The following is a 15,806-nucleotide window of genomic DNA, read 5'->3' on the forward strand; positions in this document are numbered from 1 at the left end:
AAGAAGTAATATTTATTTGTTAATAAATGCATGCATTTATAAGCATTCCATTTAGGTTTTTATTTTTGTAGACAGAAGACGTCTTAAGCTTGCGCAGCAATAATCGAGCTTTGTGTTGTGTATCAAAGGTCGATGCTTGCGCGTCTAGTCAAAGCTGCCTTGGCTTGCTCAGTTGTAGGAGCTTCCAGGTCCTTGCAGCAGCGCTGTGATTTCATGCGCACGCATAGCCATTTCACGTCGTCCCAGTCTGTTGCTTAAACACAGGCCATATGCAGTTAGCAGCAATCTAGCCAGTGAGCCTCAGCCAGCCTTTACAAGTGTGCGTGTTGCTTGGGAAAATTAAATTACAACCAACTTTTTATGACGATGATACTGACCAGTTCATAAAGAAAAACCGTTGGGTAGAACTTGTATTCAAGTAGTTAAATTGAAAAAGATTGAATATCATTTGTAAAATAAATGTTGTATTTGTATGATAAAATGTACATAAATTTCTAAATATATAGTTTAATATGGTCAATAATTCTTTATTCTGCTAATCAGACTTCCATCACACCTCTCACTCCTTGCATGATAACAAGAGCAAGCGTGAATTTCAAGACCAGCATTTGCCCCTGCACTAGGCTAACCGTGCAGATGCATGTGGATTACTGCATGCATATTTGGCCACCTGAGTTTAAAAGTGATGATAAGGTACTGGAAAGAGTCCAGTGACAATTGACTGAGATGGTTTCCTCTGTCAAGAATGTTAGATAAGATGAAAGATTGAGGAATGCAATTTGCAGAACATCAGGCATAGAGAGGAAGAAGTGGAGGGAGAGGGAATAAAATCGAGACATGTAAGTTGGTGAGGGATTGTTACTTGATTAATGGAGCAACTTCTAAAAAAACTATGATTTTTCTTTTGCTCAAGACGTTACTTCACCTATGAACAGCTGTTAACCTTATGTAAAACCTTATGCAAATCTGCCCAACTATTAAATATTGCTCTCACTTTTGGAGTGGAACCCCTAAGCGCTCCCTCAAAATTCTTGACTCAATACAGAAGAGAGCAATTACTTATTAATGACCCATCTCTTACCAACTCACTCCTCCCACTTTTGCACAGCCATTTAGTTTCTGCAATATGTGTATTTTACAAATATTTCCATGGCAAATGTTCATCTGAAAGAGCATCAATAATTCCCTCAGTACTAAACCCATTGGAACACATGCACAGCTGCTGCTCAATATCCCTTTACAGTGCCCATTGAAACCAAAAGAACAACTTTCCCTTTCTCCTCCCTCATCCCTGATACTGCTATATTATGGAACAGTTGTTCCCCCTGATGTGTTTCCCAAGGAATACAATATGCAGTATTTTAAATCAAATATAAACAAGTTCCTCCTTTTCCATTCCACTACCCATATATGGTACTAATGTCCTATAGGTTGATCAACCAACCTTCATGTATGGGCTCAACATAAAATGGGAAGAGATTTTACCATTCTTGGAAGTTGTATAAGGAGGATGTAAGCAAGTTTCTTCTATAGAGAATGGTTGGTGAGCGGAATGCATTGTCTGACAGTGTATACTGAGTGCAGAAATGGTGAATGAGTTTAAAGCATGGTCTAATGAACAATGTATATGTCAGCTGAAATCCTGAGATTAGCCTCTTGACTCTTTGGAAGTCTGAAAATAAAGTGAAAGCTGACAAATCAAAATTCATATTAATGAAATATCGTGTATATCAATAACAATGAAAATTACTTTGCTTTAATTTTATAATACTGAATTTAAAAAGTATGTGCTATAATGGAGGAAATTACTGTTTGTGTTGTAGTTTCAGGTTGGTAGATTATCAAACCTAATGGAGTTCATCAGATATGCTTTCCATAGCAACATTCAATTCAATATACATGGCAAAATAACTGAGATATTTAAAACATTGAATGAAGTACAACATTTTACCATTTTTTATTTTTATAAGCACTTTTTGTTATTCTCATGTGATGATTTATCCCCTCCCTCTTTAGTCTATGCTGCAAGTCTCCACTGCCTATTCGTTTTCTGAAAGAGAAGAGATAGATGAAGTTATATATCCTAAAAACATTTCTTCCAGAAATCTAGTTAACATTCTAGAGTAAGAAAAACATATTTTATTATTTAAATATATATTATTTTATATTATTTAAACATATATTATTATTATTAGGAGTGCTTAAGGGTCAAAGCTGTATAACTGAGAGGAGACCTCCACATAGCCTTTAAAGGAATGCGGAGAACCGACCAGGGCTTCTCACCTAATGTCCAATCCTCACCTTCTGGTGCACCCTGTTGGGTATCTTCTTGGATACTGAATGAATGAGGATGGGCTGGAAATTTGGAACTTAGCCAACCAAATGGTATTCTTATTGGTTAAACCAAAATAAAAAATAATGGTACAACATGACAAAATTTCATGCCGGCTGGGGCGTCGCCCGTTTAACCAAGGCTGCCATTGTTTTTGTCAGGGAACCAGGGCAAACAGCGAAAAGTCAGCTACTGGAACAAATCTGAAAACACACCCCAACTCAACATCACCAGAGTTAAAGATTGGTACTATTAACATAAGAAGCCTGAATGGCAAAGAAATGGAGCTAGCTGAGGAATTAGATAAGTACCAGATCGACATAATAGGGGTGACTGAAACAAAAAAGACAAAAACTGGATAGACCTTTCTGAGCAATAAATACAAAATGTTATATTCAGGCAATGACAATCAAGGAAAAGGAGTAGCCAAAGTATTCAACACAAAATACGAGGCTAATCTTCTTGAATGGCAGGCAGTCTCAAGTAGAGTAATGTGGGCAAATATGAGAATAGGGAACTGGACAATGAGACTTATTTGTGCCTATGGTCCCACAGAAGGTTCTACTAAGGTAGAAGTGGAGGAATTTTTTGAAGCTTTAGAAAAAGCAACTGACACAATGAAAAAGGAAAAGTTAGTTCTTGTTGGGGATCTAAATAGCAGAATAGGAAATGATTGTGAGACATACAAAAATATTTTGGGAAAATTTGGAGAAAAGAGCAAAGCTAATAATAATGGCAAATATTTGTTGGATTTCTGCTCAGGACATGGACTGGTTATTACTAACACCATGTTCCAACATAAAAATGTGCACAAATTCACATGGAGAGAAGAGGCAAGGAAAAAGAAAAGTCTCATTGACTATGTTATTGTTGATAGTGATGTTTTCTCCCTGGTGCAGGACACCAGAGTTTACAGAGGATTTGAAATTGGAAGTGATCACTATTTAGTCTCGAGCAGGATAAAATTGAATTTCATATTGAAAAGAATAACATGTAAGAAAGTTTTAAAGTGAATAAAAGTTGAGCAGCTCTCAGATGAGAACTGTAGACTAAAATACACAAAGATTATTGAAGAAAAAATGAAAGAGTTTGAGAACAGGAATCAAACCTTGGAGATTCAGTGGCAAGCCTTGAAGAAAGCCCTGACTGATTCAGCTAGAGAGGCATGTGGTGAAGTTGTGTGCAAGGATAGAAAAATTAGAACTCCATGGTGGACACAAGAAGTTAAACAGGCAGTGAAGGAAAAGAAGAAAGCATATCAAAAGATCCTGGCAAATAAGTCAGCTTGTGCTCTTAGAGAATACAGAGACAAATGCAAGAATGCTAAACACTGTGTAAAACTAGCTAAACAAAAGTCATGGGAGGACTTTGGCAAGAATATAGAAAATAAATATCAAGAAGGTGGCAAAATATTCTGGAGGTTGTTGAAGAAGCTTAGGAATGGAGGAAAGAGAGTGCTGTAAAAGGAGTTAGAGATGATAAATGTGACATGAAAACGGAAGAAAAAGATATCCTTGAAGTATGGAGTAATTACTTTGAAAAACTGCTAAATGAAACTAGCAGTGATGATAGCATAGTGGTAAAAATCACTGACCAGGCATGCAGTCAGGAATATATATCCATACTTGAAGTAGAAAAAGCCATCAAAGGCATAAAATGTGGAAAGGCAGCTGGAGTAGATGATATTCGACCAGAAATGCTGAAGTATGGTGGTATAAAAGTCTTACAGTGGCTGCACTGCATTGTTCAAAAAGCCTGGACAGAGGCACGAATTCCCGATGATTGGAGTAGAGCTCTCATAGTACCCATATATAAAATGGGAAATAAAACCGAATGTGAGAATTACAGAGGTATTTCCCTACTAAGTGTTCCTGGGAAGATCTATGCAAGTATACTTGAGAAACGATTGAGAAGAATTGTGGAAGAAAAGCTGGGTGAAGAACAAGCTGGATTATGGCCAAATAGAGACTGTCAGAATCAGATCTTCACTTTACGACAAATAGTGGAGAAATCATGGGAATATAACAAAGATATCTATTTGAGTTTTGTCGATTTGGAAAAGGCATATGACAAGGTGCCAAGAGAGAAGCTATTCAATACACTACAGTTATATGGTGTCAATGGGACATTATATCAAGCAAGAGTTAGTCTTTATTTGAGTTGTAAGTCAGCAGTTAGAATTGAAGGAAGTACAAGAAGATGGTTTAATGTTAAATCTGGTGTGAGACAAAGATGTACATTATCCCCTCTGTTATTCATTATCTATATGGATCACATTATGAAGGAAAGTGGTATTAAACATGATATCAAAGTTGGAGATGTTAATATCAGCTCTTTGGTTTATGCAGATGATGTTATACTTCTAAATAAATCTGCTACAAGTCTGCAAGATTCTCTGACTAAATTGAATAACTGTTGTAATAGATATGGTATGAAGGTCAGCAATAAAAAGACCAAGACAATGAAAATAGGCAGAATCATTGAAAATGTCAACTGTGTTGTGAATGGAGAACTTGTGGAACAAGTAAAACATTTCAGCTATTTAGGCACGATTTTCAGTGAAGATGGTAAATTAAATATGGAAATAGACAACAGAATCAGCAAAGCTGGTATGGTGGTAAGTCAACTGAATAAATTCATATGGAATAAGAGAGAAATTAGTCAGAACACTAAATTAGCTGTATACCAGACAGTGTTCAAACCAGTTTTAACTTATGGATCTGAGAGCTGGGTCAGAAGTAAAACACTTGACCAAAGACTAGAGACCACAGATATGAGAGTCCTGAGAAAGATTAGAGGCGTGAACAGATGGCATCAATGGCAATATCATATTAAAAATGAGGATATTAGGGAAGAACTTGACATTGTCAGCATCCAGGAATGCATTAGCAGAGCTAATCTCAGGTGGTATGGTCACTTAAATAGAGTCTTCACAAGTAACAAACTGATCTGGAAGAAAATTGTAGATAGGAAGTTAGTAATGATGTAATTTTTTCATGTAGTACTGTCATATCCTGTATATATACCCCTTGAGGGTACGTGCTAGGAATTTGATGATTATTATTATTATTATTATTCAGGCCTCCATGGAGTCAAAAGACTCATCGTGGGAGGTCCTATCTAAGAAACACAAGTTCTATTAAGACTCATCGAGGGAGGTCCCTCCTAGGAAACACAAAGTTTATCATACCAATCCTTAAATGCATTGACCGTTCTTGCTCCCACCACTACATCAGACAATGCATTTCATGATTCAACGACCCTCCATGCAAAGAAACCACACCTCATCCTCTTTCTCACAGTTTCCTTTCATAACTTCCAGGGATGGCCCTTTTCATGACTCCTTCCCACTGTTCAACCAAGCGAAATAATTCCCCAGTGTCAACCCTGTAACCACCTCTCAACAGTTTAAAAGTCTCAATCATATCACCTCTCCTTCTTCTATCCACCAAACTCTGCAGTCCGCACTCCCTCAGCCAATCCTCATATCTAACATTGTACACTCCCGACACCATCTTTGTTATCTGCCTTTGTACCCTTTCCACAGTTAATTTATCCCCTTCAAATCCTGGGGACAAAATCTGAGAACAATAGTCTAAGTGTGGTCTGATCAGGGCCTTATGCAACGGAATGATAACCATTTTATCTCTGCAGGTCAGTGTCCTTTTTATTATTGCAGCAATCCTCTGTGTTACCTTCATTACCTTTGCAATATGTCCTTTAAATTTCAGGTTTCTATCAATCATCAACCCCAAATCTCTTCTCTCTCCTACTTCCTCCAGTTTAACTCCTCCCATAGAGTATGCAGCGTCCCATTGATGTGTCCCAAACCTCAAGACCTTACATTTTCCTGCATTAAACTGAGACCCCATTCATTTGCCCCTCTATCTAGCTTATTCAAAACCTCTTGCATGGCTACCACATCTACACTGCCACTAATAACCCTTCCCAGCTTTGCATCATCAGCAAACAACCGAATATCCCCTTTCAATCCATAGTCAATGTCATTGATATAAAGGTTAAACAATATAGGTCCCAGTACTGAGCCCTGTGGAACCCCACTTGTAACTTTCTGTTTCTTTGATATTGCTCCACCATACACAACTCTCTGATCCTATCGGACAGCCAATCCTGAATCCAGTTGACCAATCTGACATTCAGACCCATGTGCTGCAACTTGAATATCAGCTTATCATGTGCACCTTGTCAAATGCCTTTGCTAAGTCTAGGAAAATTGCACTATATGCCTTTCCCTCATCTAATGCTCTTGTAACTTTATCATAAAAGGCTAGCATATTGCTAAAACAAGAGCATCCCTTCACAAATCCATATTGACTCTCACAGATAACATTACTTTCATCTATCCAATGCTGTATATGGTCCCTCACTTTTTTCTCCAAGTTTTACTAACTACTGATGACACGCAAACCGGCCTATAATTAGACACTTCCAGTCTGCTACCGCCCTTATGCAGCGGCACTATCTTACCTTTCTTCCATTCCATGGCACCTTTCTCTCAGCCAGGTCAAAGGCACTGTCAGTTCCTTAGCACATTCTCTCAAAATGTGTTGTGAAATACCATCCAGTCCCCCAGGTTTACTAACATCCAGAGTACTCAGTATGTGGAACACACTATCCTCCTGCACCTCTAAACCTCGAACCTGCCCTATTCCTCTAGTATTCAAATTGACTCCTTTAGGATGAAATACTCCAATAAAGTGTTCATTGAACAATTCAACTATATCCTCTGCATCATTTAATTTAATTATTTAATTGCAAGCTTATTTTTTTCTGACAGAGAAACTCCTCAGCCCTGAATCTAGATGTACAAACTATGGAATGCTGGTAAATTGCAGTAGAAAAGAAGGTGTAGGGAGACCAGCTTAGCACTTCCTTTAAACTTGATTTTATTGTTACTAATGAAAGTATTGTGGTAGCATGACAGTAAGGTAGAAGGGGAAGAAGATAATGTGTGCTATTACTCAGTAAGTATTTTTTCCAAATTTAGAGTAGGTCTTTCATAGGATGGTCGTTACTGAGTAACGACCATTCTATGGTCGTTCACAAAATATAAAAACAATATAGTAAGTAACAAAATATAAGAACGACCATAGGTCATTTTTATATTTTGAAATTTTTTGTGTTTAAAGTGTGTGTGTGCTTGTGTGTGTGTGTTAGTATATTTTGTCCATGTATGCTGTACTGTTTGTTTCTATAATTTCAATTGCTGTACATCAGTTAACTGACATATCAGTTATTGTCTATGTTATTGTCCAGCCTGCTGCTATTCAGGGTGAGGAAGATGAGCATGAGATGGATATAGCATTAGAAAATGTGAATTGAAACTAGACATGTTGAGGATCTGAAGGATGAGTTTGACTGTGTCAGTAACTCTCAAGCTAGAAAGACAGACAGACAGAGAGGGAGCTGCAAAAGAAATGGAAGGTATGAAAATGAGTTGAAGCATGAAGAGAGGTCAGGAAACTTGGAAAGGCTAACTAATGTTAAGTAAGAATGGGATTGCGAGAGAGAGTTGTGGGAATGATGGTGGGGGGGGGGGGAAGGAGAATGAGGAAATCAGAGAAAGAGATGAAATGAGAGGAAGTTAAGATAGTGCAGGAGTAAGAGATGAGAAGATAATAGGAAAGTGGGTAAATGAGAGAACAAGGAGGGAGAATGTTGGTGGAGAGAGAAAGAGGAGTGAGGGATACAGATGAGCAAGGAATGAACAGTAGAATGCTTTCAATATTGATACAACATTTTTAGATAAAGAGCAAGTTTAATAAAATTAGAAACTTCTAACATTTTAAACAACTAAAGCAATAACTAGCAACCCCACCAAAACTGAATTAGCAGGTGTGAAATCTTTAAAAGCAAGTCAGGACATCGTAATTACTAAAGACGAAAATGGCAGTGTCACAATTATTTTAAACTAAACACTTTATCTGGAAAAAATGAATAAAGTCTCAGACAACAGCATCTTTCAACTTGTGAAATATAACCCAACTAATCAAATTAAAAAGAAAACAGAAGAATTACTTCAGTCATATCCTGGTCTGCAGATGCAATTACAAAAAAAAAAAAAAAAAACTACTTCCACACTAAAAATTTAAGCATTTGTTATTTGGGGAAATAATGGCTCTGTTATTCCTCCCCCCCCCCAAAAAAAAATTTATAGTTTGCCTAAGATCTTAGCCTAAATATAGCAAACACTTATGTTTAAATATTGATTAGGCCATGAATATTGCTGTATTAAAAGTACTGATATGAACTCTTTCTCTGACAATGTTATCAACCCCAGTGTCAACCCTGTAACCACCTCTCAACAGTTTAAAAGTCTTGATCATATCACCTCTCATTCTTCTATCCACCAAACTCTACAGTCCACATTCCCTTAGCCGATCCTCATAACTAACATTGTACTGTCCAGACACCATCTTAGTTATCTGCCTTTGTACCCTTTCCACAGTTAATGTATCCCCTTCAAATCCTGGAGACCAGATCTGAGAACAATAGTCTAAGTGTGGTCCGATCAGAGTCTTATACAATGGAATGATAACCATTTTATCTCTGCAGGTCAGTGTCCTTCTCATTATTGCAGCAACCCTCTCTGTTACCTTCACTACCTTTGCAATATGTCCCCTAAATTGCAGGTTTCTATCAATCATCAACCCCAGATCTCTTGTCTCCCATACTTCCTCCAGTTTTACTCCTCTCATCCATGTGTCCCAAACCTCAAGACCTTGCATTTTGCTGCATTAAACTGATATCTCCATTCATTTGCCTATCTATCAAGCTTATTCAAATCCTCTTGCATGGTTACCACATCTGCACTGTTACTAATAACCCTTCCCAGCTTTGCATTATCAGCAAACAACTGAATATCCCCTTGCAATCCATGGACAATGTAATTTATATCAAGGTTAAACAATATAGGTCCCAGTACTGAGCCTTGTAGAACCCCACTTGTAACCTTCTGCCTCTTTGATATTGCTCCACCATACACAACTCTCTGATACCTATCAGACAGCCAATCCTGAATCCAGTTTACCTATCTGACATTCAGACCCATGTGCCACAACTTGAATATCAGCTTATCATGTGGCACCCTGTCAAATGCCTTTGATAAGTCTAGGAAAATTGCAGTATATTATATGCCTTTCCCTCATCAACTGCTCTTGTAACTTTATCATAAAAGTCTAGCATATTGCTAAAACAAGAGCACCCCTTCACAAATCCATATTGACTCTCAAAGATAATAACATTACTCTTATCTGTTCAATGCTGTATACGGTCTCTCACTACTTTCTCCAAGATCTCTAACTACTGATGACACACAGACTGGCCTATAATTAGACACTTCCAGTCTGCTACTGCCCTTATGCAACGGCACTATCTTACCTTCCTTCCATTCCATTGGCACCTTTCCCTCAGCCAGACATTCATTGAAAAGCCAGGTCAAAGGAACTATCAGTTCCTTAGTACATTCTCTCAAAACTCGTGGTGAAATACCATCCAGTCCCACAGCTTTACTAACATCCAGAGTACTAAGTATGTGGAACACACTCTTCTCCTGCACCTCTAAATCTCGAACCTGCCCTATTCCTCTAGTATTCACATTGACTCCTCCAGGATGAAATACTCCAATAAAGTGTTCACTGAACAATTCTACTGTGTCCTCTGCATCAGTCACTCTATTCCCATTTTTATCCCACAATGTCATCCTCCCACAGTCATTTCTCCTCCTACTGGCCACATAGCTAAAAAATTCCCTAGGATTTTCCTTGGTTCTAAGGGCCAATCTTTTCTCATATTCCAGTTTCGCCTTCCTTACCATACTAGTCACTCTCCTGGCTTGTGTCTTATATTCTTTATACATCTTGATACAAAATTAATAACGGAATCGATATGTCTACTCACGGTATACCTCTTTTAAAATTTATACATCTTCTCTTCACCTGTCCTTATATCTCTTCCATAGGCTCTTTTTTGCATGCAGTTCCTGTTTAATATTGTTTGTCATTCACTTCACTCCAAATTGTGTCCTCTTCTTCACTCATGGAATACAGCTTACCATTGCTGCTAACAAATATTTCTTCACAATTTCCTAAGCATTAATGATATCCTGATCTTCCAGTTCCTCACTCCATGAAACTTCTGCAAGTTGACGTCTAAGACTATTATAATCACCTGCTTTATAATTCCACATACGTTCCCGTCTCTTTGATACTCCTGCATGTCTATTCATTTTCCAAGTCAAAACCATATGGTCACTCTCTCCAACTGGTGAGAGAGATGTCATCTAAGTTATTATCAACTCTTCTGATGATATAACCAAATCCAAAACTCTTGAACCTCTTGTTCCATCTATTTTTTTTTGTTGCCTAAGACATTTGTCCCTCAAGAATGCTAGAAATTCCATTCCCTTATTGCTACATACATCTTCCTCTCCCCAGTTTATACTACTGTAGTTAAAATCTCCCATAACAATCATTCTTCTTGCACTTGCCATGCTCAACTGTCTCAACATTTCCTGGTCCCCACTCTCTGTGCTCCTTGGTCTGTAGCAACAACCTACTAAATATCCTGTCTTGCCCACCTCCATCATTTGCTTCATATGCTTTCAAAATCATTAGTGTCACAGCCTTCCAAAGTCTCTACTCTTAGAAAACTTAAGTCGTCACTTATCATAAGCAGTACTCCACTAACATGCTTTCCCGTCCTATCCTGCCGAAAAATGCTGTGCCCAGCAACTTCTATTCCTGTTATTATATCCTCTTCTGTCAACCACGTTTCGATGATCCCAATAATCTTTGGCCAGGCTGATGCTATCAGTGCCACAAATTCCTCTCCCTTATTCCAAAATACTCCTGGCATTAGTATCAAGCATAAAAATGCCACTGTTTCTATACCAAGCATTATCATCCTCTTGACTCCAATGGGCTTAGCATTACCTGATGTCGTGCCCCTTCTCCCAAGTACCCATTCCCACAAGAGGCCACCCTTGCATCCATCCACACTGGGACACACTAACTCGTTCAGAACAGCAATCTTAATCAGCATTATCATCCTCTTGACTCCAATGGGCTTAGCATTACCTGATGTCGTGCCCCTTCTCCCAAGTACCCATTCCCACAAGAGGCCACCCTTGCATCCATCCACACTGGGACACACTAACTCGTTCAGAACAGCAATCTCTCCATATGCCTAGGTGCTTCCTCATTCAAATGCAAGCAGTCTCTCGCATACAATTCCTCTCTGCTCTCAAACACACTCCAAGCATCCACATATTCCAATCCTCTCTTCTGACACATTCTTGCTATTATGCCATTCAGTATCACCGCTCTTCTGCTCAGCTCCTCACTATCATTCCTAGGCAGCGAGCGCGTGCACGCACACACACACGCACACACACACGCACACACACACGCACACACACACGCACACACACACACACACACACACATACAATCTTTCCTCTCTGTGTCTTCTTTCGTACAACCTCAAGCAAGAATCTCATATCTCTCGCTGCCCTATTTACATCACCACTCAAGTCATTTGTTCCCATCATCAGAATTATCTCATCTACCCTTTCACCTCTCTTAATTGCCATAGCCACACTTTCTATCATTCCTCCTGACAAATACTCCTCATGCATCCTATCTTGAACATCACGGATCATTCTGTCCAAGGTAACACCCAGATATTTAGGGAAATCTGGGTGCTGCAACGTTGTTGTTAAAGCTGACCTGAAGTTTCCTATTTACCAATTTGGTGTTTAGGTGAAAAGAGCTAACCTCGCTCTTATTGAGGTTTGGTGTCAATCTCCATTTATGAAAGTATTCCCCAGTGGTTCTAAGGTCATTTGTGAGAAAATCTTCTGTTACTTTGATGTTCGTATGTTGGGTAACAAGGGCTATATCAGCATAAGCAAATTTTCTTGACCTCGTTGTCAGTAGATGAGATGTATATAAGTTAGATAAGATTGGTGCTAAGTCCTGCGGGAACAACTATTCAGCTTTCTCAGTTTGCTCATTTTGTTTCCCAGTACCACATGAAAGAACTTGTCAGAAAGCATGTTACCAATAAGTCGCATGATGGATTGGCATGGTATGTCTTATATCAACTTGTATAGCAACCACTCTTTCCATACTATGTCATACGCAGCAGTAAGGTCAACAAACACAACAAACACAACAGAATTGTATGAACCAATTCGAGTCCTAAACCTGCTTGCTCAACAGGGATAACTTCAGATATTTTTGGCTCAATTCTATTAAGGAGGAGTCTGTCGAGAAGCTTATAACAGCAACTGAGGAGTGCAGTTGGGTGATAGCCCTCTGCTTGATCTCGAGGCTTGTTGGATTGTAATATGGCTATTATTTTGGTTCTCTTAAAGGCTGTTGGAAGGTTTCCTGTCCTTAAAATGTGAGAAAAGAATCTTGTTAACCATTGACGAGCATTTTTTTCCACAGTTAACCAAGAATTCAGGATGAATACCTTCAAAGCCTGATGCTTTGCAGGTTTTAATCTCCTTTAAGGCCTCAGTTATTTCATCTATGGTAAATTCTCTTGAAAATTGGGAACTATCTGCTACACTTTGTCGTAGGTTTCTGAGTGATCTTTTAACCTCTTTTGTGTGTGTGCGTGTGTGTGTGCGTGTGTGTGTGTGTGTGTGTTGATGATCTTGAGGGACTCTAGACAGCAAGATTATTTGACAGGCAATTTGATCTGGAGTCACCAAAGGATCTTTATGGGTAACTGGGTTGCTTCCACCTAACTTCCTTAATAGACTTCATGCTTTTCTACTTGATTTTTTAAAGTTAAATGTCCACTGTAGTCTTTATCCATTTTCCTCCACATTCGTTATCAAGCTTGTGGAGCAGCTTGTCTGCTTTGTCACAGTTGCCAGATTCTAAATAGTCTTGGTATAGCTCTTCACAGTCTTTATTCCAGCCAGGTACATATTCCTTTCAGAAACCCTTTGGAATATACTTCTTTGCTGCTAATATGACTGTTCCAATGAATATCTGTTATAATTTTCACTCTCAGGTGGTATTCATCTTATTATTTTGTCCGGTTCTTGTGAAAAATCCTGCTAGTTCACTTTAAAATTCCATCTTGGTTGTGGACTGAACTGTATTATTGGTATTTGTATTCCTACTTCTACAATACTAGATGATGTTGGCTGTATGCAAAATCTCCAAGGACTCATCTTGTCATGTTTTGCGGCTGATTTTGCAAATTTTGGGTGACAAAGCAGAGGTCTGGGTTGTATTCCCACTTCCATGTTGCAGCCTTAAAAGTTCCTTTGTCCTTTTTTTCAAATATTAAGGCTCAGATTGCTTTGCTCAGCCTATTTCGTTAATGCTTCACCATTTCCATCATTATTATTGTAATTCCACAGGGTGTGATGGCTGTTAAAATCCCCTTTGTAAATAGTAGGATGTGGAAATATGGGAATTACTTCAAGTTGTCATTCTACCAGGGGAGGCTTATAGTTGTTAACCACTGTGAGATCTTCAATTCTTCCCATGATAGTGTGTATATTCTGATTAATATGTGCTGATATTAAGTGAGTATTTTGCTTTATGTATGTAAGTTGCACAGCCATGAGCTTGGTGATGTGTAGCTCCTAGTATGTCGTACCCTGTAATTCTTCCTCTAGATTTCAATTTTTGTTCATTATGTGTGTGTCTTGAATGACAGCTATGTCTGTATCATTCAAGGCGCACACATAATGAATATTGACTTTTATATAAAGATATTGACTTTTAGCAAAGCTGATTCCATAAAAGTTGAGTTGTCAGATCTGGAAATTAGCACCCAGCTTTCTTTTCTTGTAGTCCTGAAAAGAACCTTTTGGTGATTGTATAGCTTGCGATTACATGTGTCTATGGCCAGGAGATCATTAAGATAGGTTTAGCTGCCAGTAATCGCTCTAGCTCATTTAGCATTACCCAGGGTGCACCATGTGGAGGTGAGCTAGAAATATACCCTGTTCCCCCATTTGTTGAGAGGTAGTTACAGGTTTAACTCTAGGGGAGACCTTTGATTGACTAAGAGGAAGGACCTAGGATGTCTGTCCCTGGAAGTAACAAATGGAAGTGTTCAGTAAGAGAGTGATAATTGGCTTTTCTGCATAGAAAGCAGTAGAATCATAGAATCTATTGCCTAATAGAGTAGTGAGAGCATGAACCAATGGATACATTTAAGAAATGGTATATTAGCTTTTTGTTGTCTAAGATGGGCCTCCCACAATGAGTCTTGTTGTCTCTGTGGAGGTCCTGAATAATATCAAACTTTGTGATTGACAGGCTTTATTCTCCAGTACTAATGTAAAATAGACTTTCAACTTTTACTGGATGGAATGCAAAGACAAAATTGAGTTATTAAAGATTTTCAAATTTCATCGTGCAGTTTCCCAAAGGAATGGGGAGTAATAAGGAATGGTATTACAAGGATTATTAAGTTTAAAATAATTAACAATACCTTTCTATTCTTATACACACCTACAATACTGAGAAGGACGCTGACCTGCAGCGATAAAAGAGTTATCATTCCGTTGTAAAAGGCCCTGATCAGACCACACTTAGACTATTGTTCTCAGATTTGGTCCTCAGAATTTGAAGGGGATAAATTGACTGTGGAAAGGGTGCAGAGGTGGATGACAAAGATGGTTTCAGGACTGTGCAGTGTGGTTGTGGGGATCGACTGGGGGAATATGGACTGCAGAGTTGGTGGGTGGAGGAGTGTGGGGGGTGATATGATCGAGACTTTTAAAAACTATTGAGAGACAGTTACAGAGTAGACATTGAAGAGTTCTTTCACTTGGTGGAATGGCAGTAAAGAGCAATGATGGGGGCCGTCCCTGGTGGTTACAAAAGGAGGCTGTGCGCAGGAGGGTGGGGAATGGTTTCTTTGCATGGGTTTCTTCAAATCTGGGGAATAGAGTGGATGTTCCAACAATTCATTGTGCAGTTACTTAATTTTCCCATTGCCAAAACACCTTTGTGGTCAAGTGCATTGTGCTGATGAAAGAGGATTCTTTTCTTCTGCAAACCGGGTCTTTTCTCACAAATTTTTTCGTTTAGTCTGGTTTAAACATCGGAATAATATTTCCCATTTATTCTTTTACCCTTTTCAAATAATCAATAAACAAAATGCCTTTAGCATCCCAAAATCCTGATGCCATGAACTTGTCTTCTTTGGTGCTGAACAACTGTCTTCTGTTCACTGTTTTGACTGTTGTTTGGATTCTGGTGTAATGGTGAATCCAAGTCTCATCCATAGTAATAAATTGATGCACAAAATCAGTTTCATTCTTGATCAGTGTGGCACCCATCTTGTGCAAAGCTTTTTCATTTTCAATTCTTCATTGAAAATATATCCTACACGTTCTTTTGAAATGCCTGTAGTCTCAACAGTTTTATGCACTTCGATTCGCCGGTCATCCAATACCATATCGTGCACT

General features: G+C 38.6%; 1 protein-coding gene across 7 annotated transcripts in view; it reads left to right on the plus strand.

Moving 5' to 3' along the window:
• The window catches only part of LOC150092518 (fatty acyl-CoA reductase 1-like), a 292,198-nt gene that overhangs the window by 82,159 nt on the left and 194,233 nt on the right, over positions 1-15,806 (plus strand). For all 7 annotated transcript variants that reach the window (XR_016550516.1, XR_016550517.1, XM_090414619.1 and 4 more), the window contains exon 5: positions 2,017-2,123. Coding sequence is in view for 5 of the 7 variants with exons in the window: in XM_090414619.1 (XP_090270745.1) it covers positions 2,017-2,123 (107 nt within the window). In the remaining 2 variants the exon portion in view is untranslated. The remainder of the gene's footprint in view (positions 1-2,016; positions 2,124-15,806) is intronic.

This window comes from Typopeltis vanoorti, chromosome 25, assembly GCF_054136105.1.
Source record: "Typopeltis vanoorti isolate ZY-2024b chromosome 25, IOZ_Tvanoo_1.0, whole genome shotgun sequence".
NCBI lineage: Eukaryota > Metazoa > Arthropoda > Arachnida > Uropygi > Thelyphonidae > Typopeltis > Typopeltis vanoorti.